The sequence below is a fragment of the Passer montanus genome, unplaced genomic scaffold (assembly GCF_014805655.1).
Source record: "Passer montanus isolate IOZ18808 unplaced genomic scaffold, ASM1480565v1 scaffold126, whole genome shotgun sequence".
Lineage (NCBI taxonomy): Eukaryota > Metazoa > Chordata > Aves > Passeriformes > Passeridae > Passer > Passer montanus.
In genome coordinates this window covers 1361017-1374758 of record NW_024359388.1, presented here as the reverse complement: position 1 = coordinate 1374758, position 13742 = coordinate 1361017, and the positions used below count along the sequence as shown (strand labels likewise).

Genomic DNA, 13742 nt, shown 5'->3' with positions numbered 1-13742 from the left:
GCCCGCTGCTGCGGCACGGAACGCTGCGCTTCGCGGGGAACAAAAGGCTGCGGCGGCGGCGGCCGCGGGCGGACGAAGGGTGGGACGGCGGCCGCAGGGAGGTTCCGCGGTTCCCACGTGGGCGGCCCGGCACGGCCCGGCCCGGCTCATGCCCCGGCCACGCCCCCGAGCCCGGTCACGCCCCCCGCGCGGGACACAATGCCCGGGCCCGCCCCACCCCCGCGCGCTCATTGGCTCCGCGCCGTTCCCGCATGACGTCACCGGGGGGCGGGGCGCGGCGCCCGATTTAAGGGGCAGCGAGGGGCGCGGCCGCCGCAGCGGCGAGTGCGGGAGCGGGCGGAGCGGGCTGTGAAGGCGGCAGGAGTAGCGGGGCGGCACCTTCAGACACCGGCACCATGCGTGAGATCGTGCACATCCAAGCCGGGCAGTGCGGCAACCAGATTGGCGCCAAGGTACGGACCGGCGAGCCGCTCGTCCGCCCGGCACTCCGCGCGTGGGGCGGTGCCCGCTCAGCCGGGTTCCGCTGTCCCAGGGAGAGCGCTGCCGGGAGGGAGAGACCGCGACTTCCCGCTACGGAGCACCGCTGGGCTCGCCTGAGCCTGGGACGGTCCACGCGGGACGGTTCTTGGCTATTCCACCTTAGGGGGAAGCGCGGCGGGGCTTCCCCGCCGTGGGTGCGGCTCGCCTTGGGGCAGAAGGGCAGGGCGGGGGCATCAGCTGCTGCCCGTCAGCCCCTCGCGGGCTGCAGGGGTCCCGGCGGGCGGGGGAAGGGGCGCCAGGCGCTGCCACACCCCTGCCGTCGGGGGGCAGGGGGGTGCGCGGGGCGCGGCCGCGGCTCGGTCTGGCCGGGGGCCGCACCCACGCGCGGCGAATCCCCGCGCGCCACGTGGCGGGGACTTGGCCGGGGGGCGAGAGAGGGGCGTGGCGGCACTGACCACCCTTCTGTGCCCTCAGTTCTGGGAGGTCATCAGCGATGAGCACGGCATCGACCCCACGGGCAGCTACCACGGGGACAGCGACCTGCAGCTGGAGAGGATCAACGTCTACTACAATGAGGCCACCGGTAACGCCCCTCTGCAATGAGCTTCCCGGGTGGGCAGGGGGGCTGCAGGCAGGGGTCCCCCAGCCCTCCCCGCAGTGGGTGACGCCCCAGCACAGCTTAAACGGCTGCTTTGTTTTCCCATCCATGGATCTTTCCAAGTTCCCATACTCTCCATGCCCTCAGCAGCAAATCATGGGGAAGCGGATGGGAGCACAGCAGGGCTCCTGTGACAGTGGCTGCCTGCTGCAGGACTGTAACGCTGCTGCTGGTTCCCCCCACAGGTAACAAATATGTCCCCCGTGCCATCCTCGTGGACCTGGAACCCGGCACCATGGACTCCGTGCGCTCCGGCCCCTTTGGACAGATCTTCCGTCCCGACAACTTTGTCTTTGGTGAGTGACTGTGGCGTGGAGGAGTTCCCAGAACTCCACACGCGGAAAAGGCTTGGAGCGAGCGTGCCAGTGACCCTGGGGAACCCCTGGGAATGCCCATAGCAGAGTGGGGATGGAAGAGAGGGGAGGAGCCCCGAGGGAAGAAGGGGCGGTGGCATCACCTGTGTTTGTCCCTGGGGCGCTAACGTGGCACCCGGCTTGTGGTGTGCCCCGCAGGTCAGAGCGGGGCCGGCAACAACTGGGCCAAGGGGCACTACACGGAAGGCGCCGAGCTGGTGGACTCTGTGCTGGACGTGGTGAGGAAGGAGTCGGAGAGCTGTGACTGCCTGCAGGGCTTCCAGCTGACCCACTCGCTGGGCGGAGGCACGGGCTCCGGCATGGGCACCCTCCTGATCAGCAAGATCCGCGAAGAGTACCCCGACCGCATCATGAACACCTTCAGCGTGATGCCCTCGCCCAAGGTGTCGGACACGGTGGTGGAGCCCTACAACGCCACCCTCTCTGTGCACCAGCTGGTGGAGAACACGGACGAGACCTACTGCATCGACAACGAGGCCCTGTATGACATTTGCTTCCGCACCCTGAAGCTGACCACTCCCACCTACGGGGACCTCAACCACCTGGTGTCGGCCACCATGAGCGGCGTGACCACCTGCCTTCGCTTCCCCGGCCAGCTGAACGCCGACCTGCGCAAGCTGGCGGTCAACATGGTGCCTTTCCCGCGGCTGCACTTCTTCATGCCGGGCTTCGCCCCGCTGACCAGCCGCGGCAGCCAGCAGTACCGCGCCCTGACGGTGCCCGAGCTGACGCAGCAGATGTTCGACTCCAAGAACATGATGGCCGCCTGCGACCCCCGCCACGGCCGCTACCTGACGGTGGCCGCCATCTTCCGGGGCCGCATGTCCATGAAGGAGGTGGACGAGCAGATGCTCAACGTGCAGAACAAGAACAGCAGCTACTTTGTGGAGTGGATCCCCAACAACGTCAAGACGGCCGTCTGCGACATCCCCCCGCGCGGCCTCAAGATGTCCGCCACCTTCATCGGCAACAGCACGGCCATCCAGGAGCTCTTCAAGAGGATCTCGGAGCAGTTCACGGCCATGTTCCGGCGCAAGGCCTTCCTGCACTGGTACACCGGCGAGGGCATGGATGAAATGGAGTTCACGGAGGCCGAGAGCAACATGAACGACCTGGTCTCTGAATACCAGCAATACCAGGATGCCACTGCTGATGAGCAGGGCGAGTTTGAAGAGGAAGGAGAGGAGGATGAGGCGTAAAGTTGGGATGGGTAGGAGTTAAGTATAGTCTGAGCAGGCAAGTATTCATTGAGAGAAGGAATCTGTGCAGTTGTGCTGAAGCATGCATTTTTTCATTTGGTGCTCTCCACTGTTGCTTCTGTCAGCAGTTTTGTATCCTTGACTGTCCAATGTAACAGTAGTTGCAAAATACTTCAGAGTCTTCTGTTGAAATGGTTAACTTCTCAAACATAAAGGCTTTTTGTGTCCTAAACTGTCTCCTTTACTTTATTTCTCTCTAGATTAAGCAAGTAATTCTTGGGTAGTTTCCTGTAGCTTCGCTTCTCAGTTTATTCCTGAACCTCAGTGAAAGGTTGAGCTCAATAAAACAAGAATTCTCAAGCTGTAAATTTAGTGGCACACAGAAACTGTAGTAGCTCAGCAAAAGATGCCAGGTAATTTATATAAACTCCTATGTTTAACAGCCTAGCTAATTGTTGAGGCAAAAGCTGCTTTATCTGATACAAACAAGTCGCTGCACTTGAATCGTGCAATTCCTCTTTATGGACATACATGGTAGAGAGGTCAGAGAGGAGGTATTGAATTCCACATTACAGGCTGTCAAAACTGATTTGACAGGATAGCTGCAGGCTTCTCTTCTGCCATTCAGCAGCTTATTTAACTTGCTCCAGGGACTGTAGTACAGGCATATGGGTGGCTGACTGGGATGTGACTTGATGCTGAGCTCGCTTATCTTTCCTGCAACTCTCCTTTCTAAATAGAAAAATTGTATGCAGAGAAGCATAGGTTTGTGCTAGTTGGCAACTTGAGAGCTCAAGTAAAAACCCAGGCTTTTTCTCTTCAAGAATAAAATTTGTGTTTCCCAAAAATAGCCACTAACCTGCCCTTAACTGTGAAGGGATTGATTCTACAGGACAATCAATTCCCCTTAGGAGATAGGAGGTGATGGGCAGATTTCTAGGCTCAAAGGTACCATAGGGTACCCGAGCATACCATTGGTCACCTGTAGGTCCCCTGACAACAGCTGTCCCCAGGTAACGTGTTTACAGAGCAATTGTTTGCTCCGGGTCCCCGCAGCAGGAGATGAGCCCTTACCCAGGCAGGGGAGAGCAGTGCAGCTGCATCCTGCTGTGCATCTCTGCAAAGGTAGGTGTTGTTTCATTACAGTGAGGGAGGGAGGATTGATGTTCCCATGTTCTTAGAGGATGCGAGAACCCTGAATGAGTCTACTATGTTGATAACAGCACTTAGCAAAGTTTCACAGATCCTAATCCTCCCACAGAGTGAGAGTGAAATTCCTCCTGGAGTTCAGCAGTTACCCGATATGTAAGCTTAGTCCTTAGTTCATCCAAGCACCGCTCATAGGAGTGGTCCTGCACTACAAAAATGTGTTGCTAAGAGATCTGCCACCAATGCTACAATTACTGCAGTCCTTACTGCTCTGAAAGAGCTGGTATTCACATGGGTGCAGCCTCTATTGTGATCCTTTGCTGAAATGCTTGCAAGGCATTACTGGAATAAAGAATGAAAAGGGAGCTGCTGTGCATAACTAATATCTTGCCTGTTTTGAGTCCTCTGCCTGTGGACACTGCTCTGAATGTACGCTGTTCTTTGCTGATGGGCCTGGCTACGCTGGTGTGTGCAGGACAACAGGCACTTGCTAAAGCTTTTCTCTGTAGGTTTGGTTTTAGGAGTGAGAAGCTCTTAAGCTGCCTGGACTGCCAGTAAACAAATACAGCCATGTATACCTGCAATAAGAAATGTGTGTGCAGGACAACAGGCACTTGCTAAAGCTTTTCTCTCATCTGTAGGTTTGGTTTCTGTTGTACAGAGGAGTGAGAAGCTCTTGAGCTGCCTGGACTGTCAGTAGCAAATACAGCCATGTATACCTGCAACAGTACCTGTATTTCTTAACACTTGAGCCATTCTAGGATTAAACATTAGACAAATTGAGGTTGTTTTAGTAACTGAGTTAATACATGCTGCCTCAGGCCCTTTGAGGAAATAACACTGTATCTGGTTGCTACAGTAACCTTGCCTTGAAATTACCTAGCTGGGTTACACTCGAAACTGTTGATCATATAGCTTCGAGTTAGCAAATGAATCTAAACAGTTTTGCTAAAAGAGACCTTGGTCTTTGATAGTAAAGATCTTCCTTTCAGCTGTGACACTGTAACAGTTTTCACTAGTATTCAACATGTCTAGCATCTAATTCTTAGTGTAATTACACTCTGTCTCTAGATAATCCTTAAATATAGCTACCCAAGTGACACATTTCACTACAGCTCCCTTACTAGAAAGTAGGGCACCATCCTACATGGCTTGCTGTTGTTTGTAGTCTGGCTTTTTTTTCTTTTTTTTTTCTTTTTTTTTTCTTTTTTTTTTCCCTTTTTTCCTTCCCCTAGCAGAAGAAAACCCACAAATAGAAATGCCCCAGAAAGGAAGATGTCCTTTCATAAATTCAACATGTCTTATTTGCCAATCATAATCATTAAAAATTAAAATCCCATTCATCATTTCAGTAGGAATTGAAAAATGTAGAAAAGGGGCATGCTGAAAGATTTGAAGGGAAGGTTCAAAGCTTGGTAGGAACAGTAAGTCAAATATAAGGGAGGTTGAGTCTCATTCTGGGTCTGGGACTGCAGTACCTATTTTTGTCTATCTTTGATCTTTAGCTGTATTTCTTGCCCAGGACACCTTTCATTATAAAAACTGAAGCTGACTGCTATATGCCAAACAACAAAGAGGTGTCTTTGTGATTGCAATTTTTCTGTTTCACAAAGAAAGCAGAACTACTGGAAGGATTTCAGATGAGGTTATCTGACTGCCTTAACCTCTCCTGGGTGAAGATTTATATTTGTGCATGTAATGAATGATACATTTAAGGCTAAAGGTCTTGCATGAGGCACCCTGTTTGGAAGAAATGGGGATAGATAATACAAATTTAGTGGTCTGCAGATTAAGCCACTTATAATGACTGATTTGTGTTGAGATATAAGTTAATAGTATAAAGCAATCTATTCTCATTTCAATAGATCAGTTGTGGCCTGAAGGGAAGCATTCTCCTCTGTTGACAATTAGAGCTGATGGTGTTGGGGAAGGGAACAATCTCTTTTTTTTTTTTTTTTTTTAAATTCCCTTTTGTTAAATGTGTGGAATTTTTAAGCAGGTTAGTAGAGTGTCTTGACCAAGGAAACCAATCAGTGCTCGACTGCTGTGGAGTGCAACAGTGTAAAGGTAAAAATAAGGTTGTAAAAACAACAAGGCAGCATGCAGGTTTAATTTAAATAGAAATGGCAGGAGTCATGGTAGCACTGGGGTGCCCTCTCTCCTAATTTCTCTTCCCTTGTTATTTCTCGAACCTCAGTCTAAACCATTGTAGCAACAGTGTTGTGGAAATATAATCCAGTATGTGGTCTGATATTTCAAAACTTGTAATGGGATTGTAAGCTTACATCTGTTTTCCAACAGATGTTTTCCAGTCTTTCAAGTGGGAGCCATAATGATTCTCCTCTTCCCAAGATACATGAAGTGCCTATATAAATCAAAAACTGGGTTGCATTAAGTATAAAATGGCATGACATGATAGACTAAGAATCAAAGCAGAGGCCCATTCTGTTGACAAGTGTCTCATTCCAGAAGGTATGAGGTGATGAACAGAATAAACCAAAGTAGCAATAGGTTTTAAAACCTAAAGAAAGAAGACAATCCAGATGTTTGGGTTTTCTCTCCAGTGAATTCCCTGCAAAAACAGGACAGACCTTTAATCTGTGCCGGGAAATCTGCTCATGGATGATGATATCATGTGCTACATAGCACAAAAGTGTGTGGTGCTGGTAGGTTTTTCTAGACATGCAAGTCCTATGGGCTTAAAGAAAGTGTGATGGACTGACAGAGTCCTTATGGGATGGCGCTGCCATGCACTACTGCACAGCACAGTTCTGATGCCTGGAGCGACTCTGGCAAAATGGTGCAAGAGGGACAAGTTTTCTTGTGTCACTTAAAAAAGTTGGGGCCTCTAACAATACTCCCTGCATTAGAAAGAGTTCTCCTCTTGATTCCTTTGTCCTTTGCCCTCCCTGGAATCCCCATAGCCAAGTTATTTGTAAGATTAGGATGAAACTCAGCAAGTAACATGGCTGTTCCACTGCAATCACTTTCCAAATACCCCTCTCTCTCCCACCCAAAAGAACCCAAACCCAACCCCCCACATCTCATTGTTTTATTGCTTTTTTTTTTTTTTTAAGAAGGGCGGTTAATCTGTATTAGATTCTGCCTCACAGTAGGAGGTGCTTTAATTACTGCTTTATGTTTAATGAAGCCTAATATTTTTGTTTGCTATAGTAGCTATGAGGAGGTAAAATCTTCTCTGGAGAAATCCTGTGACTATGCCCTATTATTTGATACACAACTTTTCTCCCAAAGGATGTTATTCTCCTTTTCCTCTCACATCAAAGCATAATGAACAAATATGTTTCAGAAATAATAGCCTGCACAGGAGTTATAGGTAACATTATTCCTCCAAGCCTGTTCATTGTAGGCAAGGCACTGTTTTTTCGCTTACAAATAATCCCCTTCTCAATCTTCCCATTTGCTTTTTCAGCTTCTTCTACATTTCCACAGAACAAAGCTTGTGACACTTTTGATGCTTTATATGTGCCTGGGGTAATCTGAGTAAAGGTTATTTTTCTTCCCCTTTCTTCAGCTAAAAATAAATCTCTACAGACAAGGAGCTGATTTTGTATGTGACTTAAAAAGAAAAAAAAACCTTCAGAGAATTTTTCACCTTCCAATCTAAAATCCATTCATACTAAGCACCTCTCTTTTGGTACTTCAGCAACCACCTGTCTTGATCTGTTTGTTATTTATTAAAATGGGAAAGAGCAGACAATTTTTTCTCAGATACTCCCATTTAAATGGGTCTCATCTTTAGCTTGCCTACAAGAAAATTCAAAATCAAAGCATTTGGTCACAGGAAAGTGCCTCAGGACATGATGCATTTTGGAAAAAGACATTTCTTGGCCCTGAGTCTCCTGGACAGTTGTCCAGCTGGAGGCCTCTGAGCAATGGAAAGCGAGGCAGAGGGAGGGTGTGGGGTTTGCTGTAAAAGCCTGCCCATCCCCAGACATTCTGCCAGCAAAGGACACAACAAGGGATGCAGGTGACAAGTCCTCTCCCTGGGAAGTTTAACAAGAGATGAACTGTTTCCCTGCTCCTAGCTTCACTCATATTTCCATATTTTCTTTGTGAATCTGCCAGAAAGAAAAATTGTGTCTCTTTGAAGTGTATGTATAAGAAGGATTTCTATTTACACTATCTAGGTAAAAAAAAAAGAAATAATTTAGGAGTAGGGCATTCCCTCCTCCCCACTCAAAGTAATTTTTCCCTTACGGGCAGAATTCCACTTGTAAGGGAAGAAATCAAATTAACTCTGTTAAATTCTTGTTTATTAACATTTGATTCTTCTAGTGTAGAGATTTTCCAACTGGTCTCAATTTATCCATATGTCATCCTTTATAACCAGGTTATTTTTCTCACTAGGCCTCCTTGGAAAGATTAAGGCATAGTTTTTTGGTTTTGTTTTGGTGTTTGTTTTCGGTTTTTTGTTGAAATGCCTCCATTATTGGGGGAAAAAAAAAACCAGGTTATTTTTCTCACTAGGCCTCCTTGGAAAGATTAAGGCATAGTTTTTTGGTTTTGTTTTGGTGTTTGTTTTCGGTTTTTTGTTGTTTTTTTTTTTTTTCATATATGGCAAAAATGCCTCCATTATTGGGAAAAAAGAAGTTCAGTTTAAGCAGAATGTGAAAAAAACACACTTGCTCCAGAGTGGCTGAAGTGAAGTGGTTACCCTGGCAGAAGCTGTGAAGCTTATTCAGTAAAAGGTTCTGTGTTGTTTTGCAGTGAAAAATGTTTTCACATTTTCCATGAATGTAATAGAAAGATACTGCCTGTCTCCATAGTGAATAATTAAACAGGGGTTTCAAGCAGAATTCAAATGGTCTCACAACAAGCTTTACAAACACTTAATGAAATTCATGCACTGACTTCTTACAACATGTTTCTCTGCATCTAGCCTAGTGCTGGCCTTATAATTAATAAATTAATTTCAGCCAAGAAATTTCCAGCTCCACCCTAGCAGGCAGGGATTAGAGATTTTATTGGCATGGAGAAAACTGCCACTTCCACAGGTGGGGCTGATTCAGTATCCTCTAGCTACTAAAAAAGGATGGTCCTATTCCCCTTGCCCCTCTTCAAGTGTTACCTCTGTGTCATTTCCTCTACCACCTCCAGGGCATGTCTGACCCTTTCACCAGTCTTTTCCTTAGCTCCACAGTTAAGGACAGAAAATTGAGGGGGTGGAAGAATGTTTCTCTTCAATTAGGTGGTGTGCCAGAGGGAGAACATGTGCAAAGAAGGAGGGAAATGTGGGCAGCTGGAAGCAGGAGAGAGCAAAACAAGGTATTTGGTTGATTTAGCCACCTACTGCAACATCACCCTAAACTCTCCTGCAGAGAACTCGGGCAATTTTAAACAATGTACACTGGATCCCACCACAAACTACTGCATCTCTTAGCAAACCTCACAAGATGTAGTTCGGGGTTTGCTCAGTGTCAGTTTGAGTTACAAGTAACTATCAGATTGCAAGAAAGCAAGGAGGCTAAGGAACAAAAGAAACAGTAACTAGCAGATCAAAATCTCTATCGGTACCTTGTTCTTGATGACGTGCAGGAAGTGAACTGCCCTGGAAAACATGATATCAGCATTTCATTTATATTGATGCTGGAATCTTAGTCATCTTTTGACTGGAGGACCCAGTTCATAGTATCTCTATCAGATATGTTCCATCTACTGAGCATTCTAAAAAAAGGTAGATGCAGCCTGGATGGGGGCAGGAGCCATCTGGCTGCTACCCCATCACATCTGGTGTGCCAAGAGGAAATAATGAGAGGCTGCCTTGTTTTGCTTTTCTTCTCAGTAGATCGCTGCCTGATGATGATCACCACATTTTCCCCTTTTTGGAATTGTTTTGTGACATGTGATCATGTTTATTATGGTAACTTTGGAAGCCAGAAAAGCAGGGTTCTGTTTGCTGTGTCCTGTACAAGCACATGCACAGAAATGCCTGATTCTCAGAGGTTATAATCTAAATTCACAAGAGGAACCATATGGTGTGGAAGAAATATTAGATTCACTGAGAAGCTGTTCTCCCTTCTAAAGGTGCATGGGTTATTTCAGAATTGACTGTGTCCCAAATTGCTCTGTAATGTGATTTTCTCTCACACACTTATCCTCTCTCCTCTTTTGTTCTTGGCCAAACACACAGACCCTCAGGTATAATAAACAAAAGTTCAGAGGGCTCTACAATGAAACTGCTTTTGCTCATTCATAAAAACATGCTCAGCGTTGTTGTATTTAATACAATGAGTTAAATGCCTGCAGTCAGTTGTAATATTGAAATAAAAATAGATTTCCCTTTTGGATATTTTATTATTAGCATGAAAATCACTTTCCCAATCATTCCATCCTCTTGCTGGTAGAATATTCCTCAGTCTTAATGCATATTGCAAATGATTAGGCATCAATTTCCAAAGGTGGCCTCATACAGTCCTCACTAGCTGGGAATGTCATAGTTACCAGGTAGAAGGCAAACAATAAGGTAACAAACAGAGCATGCTCATTTGAGCACCAACAGAAAGACTCAAAAAGCCATGTTGTGTCTGATATACATATCTGAGCAACACATGATATCATCCCTCACAAATGACTGAGAATAAAGCCTTGGGCAGACATTTTGTGTGCTTGAGAAGCTTTCCTATGTGTACACTTGTGATTCTTTCTCAAACAATGGGAAATCACAGACAGACATGAAAATGTTGTGGGATCCCTGTTGCCTCCCTTGTGCATCCATCGCCAGGCTCCACCGTTGCCTTGGAAACTGGGTAGGCAGGGCTTGGTGCAGGCAGGGAGGAGGCTGTAGCAGAGTTTCGGCTGCCGAGGAGCCCATGGGTGTTCCTGGGCACGTGCCCTGCCTTTGTGTGAATGGGAGAATTTTGGCTTTCATTTGCAATTCTGACAACTTAGGACTTATAGAGCTATATTTAGAAAACCCAAACCAAGAGGGAACTCCCACATCTAAGTATCCTTGATGGCTAAGATTTGTTAAAGTGTTTGCCATACTGAAAGGCTCTGAATTGACCTTCAAGCAGTTGACATTTAGTTCGGTTCACTGTGTGTTCATGGATGTTCAGCATTGCTGAAGATTAAGAACACATATTCCCGAGTACTTAGGTACTCGGAATAAAATCTGGAGCTACATGCCCACCCTGAAAGAAACAGTGGGAATCTACAAAGAGACCAGTACTACAGTATCTAAGAATTAGTTTCCTAATAAAAGAATTCTCAGTAGAGTAACTCTAAAGGAGGTCACTGTGTGCATGTGGGAAGAAGAAATCTCAGGGAGTGTCCAGGTGTCTTCAAGAGAAGAATCATAATGCTTCAAGCCAGGACTTTGTGGATTGCCAGGAGTATTCTGGCACCTAAAAAGCTCTTCAGTGTCTGTGTGGATCTCTCAGAGATGCCAGAGATGCAGTTGTGTTGCAGTCCCACCAGTAGTTAGAAGATGTAACTGCCTGCTGCTGCCCAATAGGTGGGTTATGCCTACAGCAAGTACAAATGTATATGCCCAAGTGGTGTGAACAATAACAAAGGCTGCCTCTGATTAAGTGTTGCTGAAATATGTCAAAAGAAAATACTGACAACAGCTGGGATATAAAAAACACAAACTCCTAAAGAATTTGGTGAAAATATCTCAGTGCCAGCACAGCCCTGAATATTTTGTGATTGCAAAAGCCACATGGAATAACACCACACTTAATTCCCTGTGTTGCAAAGCTTAAGCCAATCTGTGCTCATGACATTTCCCAGCAGCTGAGGTTTCTGCACTAGGGAAGAAAATGAGCTACAGTTGATAAGAAAGTTAATTCACTGGAGCAAACTGGGAGCTACTGTTGAAAATACAGCCAAAGCACTTTTTCAAGGTCACAGCAGCCAAATTCCAGGCAAAGATATGGTAGTTCTTTAGCCACTAGTAATTCCTGCTGTTGATGAAAAAAAAAAAAGAGTGAAGCTGGTAACATTATGCATTGATTTATATTGTGTTAAGTATAGCTAACCTGAGTATTATGTAGACAATTCTGATAATTCTGACTTTATTCTTGATAGTGGTAATGATTTCTCACATCAATTATTACCTCACCTTTGCAAAAATCTTCTTGTTTTGAAGGTGTTATAATTGCAATACAATGTTATGCTCTAGTGAGAAACTGAGATGAATAAACTGTCAGTCTGGTGTTGCTGATCACACACAGCCTCCCACTCCTTTCTTTCCCTTTCATACAACCACACAGTTATGGAGGTTGGACAAAAACTCTGGGATCATTTAGTCTAGTCCTTTATTTTGCCTGACAAGGTCAGCTAGAACAGATAAATCAGGGTTGTGCCCACTAGGGTTTTGACTGTCTCCACGAGTGGACACACCACAGTCTCTCTGGGCAACCTGTACCAGAGCAAAGTAGTTTGGGTTTTGGTTTTGGGGGCTTTTTATGTTCAGATTTCTGTATATCAGTCTGTGTCCACTGATATTGTGTGATATCATGTGTTGCTCAGGCATGTCCACTGCCTCTCCTCCTGTCACTGCACACCTCTGAGAGGAGCCTGGCTCCGTCTTTTTTACTGCTTCCCATCAAGTATTTATACACACTGATAAGAATTCCCCGAGCCTTCTCTAGGAAATTGGTCCCAGCTCTCAGACACTCTGTGTGACAGATGCTCCACTTCCTTAACTGCCTTCATGGCCTTTCATTGGACTCACTCCAAAATGGCCATCTCTCTCTTATATTAGGGAGCCCAGAATTGGTTGTAAAATTCCAGATGCATCTCACCACAGCTTATCCCCTTCCATGACCCACTGGTAACAATCCTCCTTAAACAAGGATGCTGCTGGAAAACCCTTGCTCTTAGGGCACACTGCTCAGTCATGTTCAACTTGGTGTCCACCAGGACCTCCAGGCTGCTTTTGGCTAAGCATCTGGGTGGTCCTGGGCATGTACTGGTTCAGTGGTTTGTTCCTTTCCAGGTACAGGACTTTGCACTTCCCTTTGTTAAACTGCATGAGGTTCCTGTCAGCCATCCATTTCTCCAGCCTACTGTGGTCACTCTGGGTTGGCAGCACAATCCCTTGATGTGTCAGACCCTACTCCCAGTTTGTATCATCAGCAGACTTGCTGAGGGTGTGCTCTCTTGATGATAAATTCACTAATGAAGCAGTTAAATGGTGTTGGCCAAGGATCAGCCACTGGACTACAGCACCAGTGGTTGGCTTCAACATGAATTTCATATTGCTGATGTCAAGCCCTTCAGCTTGGCAGCTCAGCCAGTTTTCACTCCATCTCACTGTCCATTTATCTAGGCCATACCTCATCAACTGGCCTACAGGGATGTTATAGGAGACAGTTCAAAAGCCTTCACAAAATAAGCAATGTTAACTATGCTGAGCCCGTTGACACTTGGCAAAGTTTTAGAGCTTGCATTATCAGGCTGTCCCCTTGGTGCTTTAATATTGTGCTTAAGGTGAACTCTCTCCAGTTCCATTATGCTGAACACAAGGTACATTGTTTTGCATCCTCTTCACCAATTCCTTGCTTCATTGTGAGCTGTCATCTCCCTTCCCTGGTGCTAGGGTAAAGCTGTCCTCAACAGGGTGGCCAGATGGGTGGCAAAGCTAGTTTCACTTCTGAAAAAAAATTAGAGCTGTGAATCAAGTACTGTTTTACAATCAAGTTCAATAGTTTCTGCACAATCAATTATAGACCCTGCCAAAATTTGTTTCAGATGTTCTCTCCTTAGCAGCAGTGCAGATACAGGTGTGTATCGCAGTTGGTTCCATTATATTCTCCTTGTTCTTGAACTGTCCCTCTTCCCTTGGTCACCATGTACTTTTCTCAGGTTTTTTTTTTTTTTGGGGTTTTTTTTTTTTTGGTGTTGGTGTTTTTT

At 46.4% G+C, this 13742-nt stretch overlaps 1 protein-coding gene across 2 annotated transcripts in view; it reads left to right on the top strand.

Moving 5' to 3' along the window:
- The first annotated feature begins 293 nt into the window (after positions 1–293).
- Positions 294–13742, top strand: part of LOC120497243 (tubulin beta-2 chain) — a 15798-nt gene continuing 2349 nt past the window's right edge. Inside the window, exons 1-4 of one of the 2 annotated variants that reach the window (XM_039698462.1) lie at positions 294–452; positions 955–1063; positions 1324–1434; positions 1651–2943. In XM_039698462.1, the coding sequence (XP_039554396.1) occupies positions 396–452; positions 955–1063; positions 1324–1434; positions 1651–2711 (1338 nt within the window). In that variant the 5' untranslated portion in view covers positions 294–395 and the 3' untranslated portion in view covers positions 2712–2943. Of the gene's footprint in view, positions 453–954; positions 1064–1323; positions 1435–1650; positions 2944–13742 lie in introns of those variants that run through there. The other variant, XM_039698463.1, reaches the window with a different exon arrangement.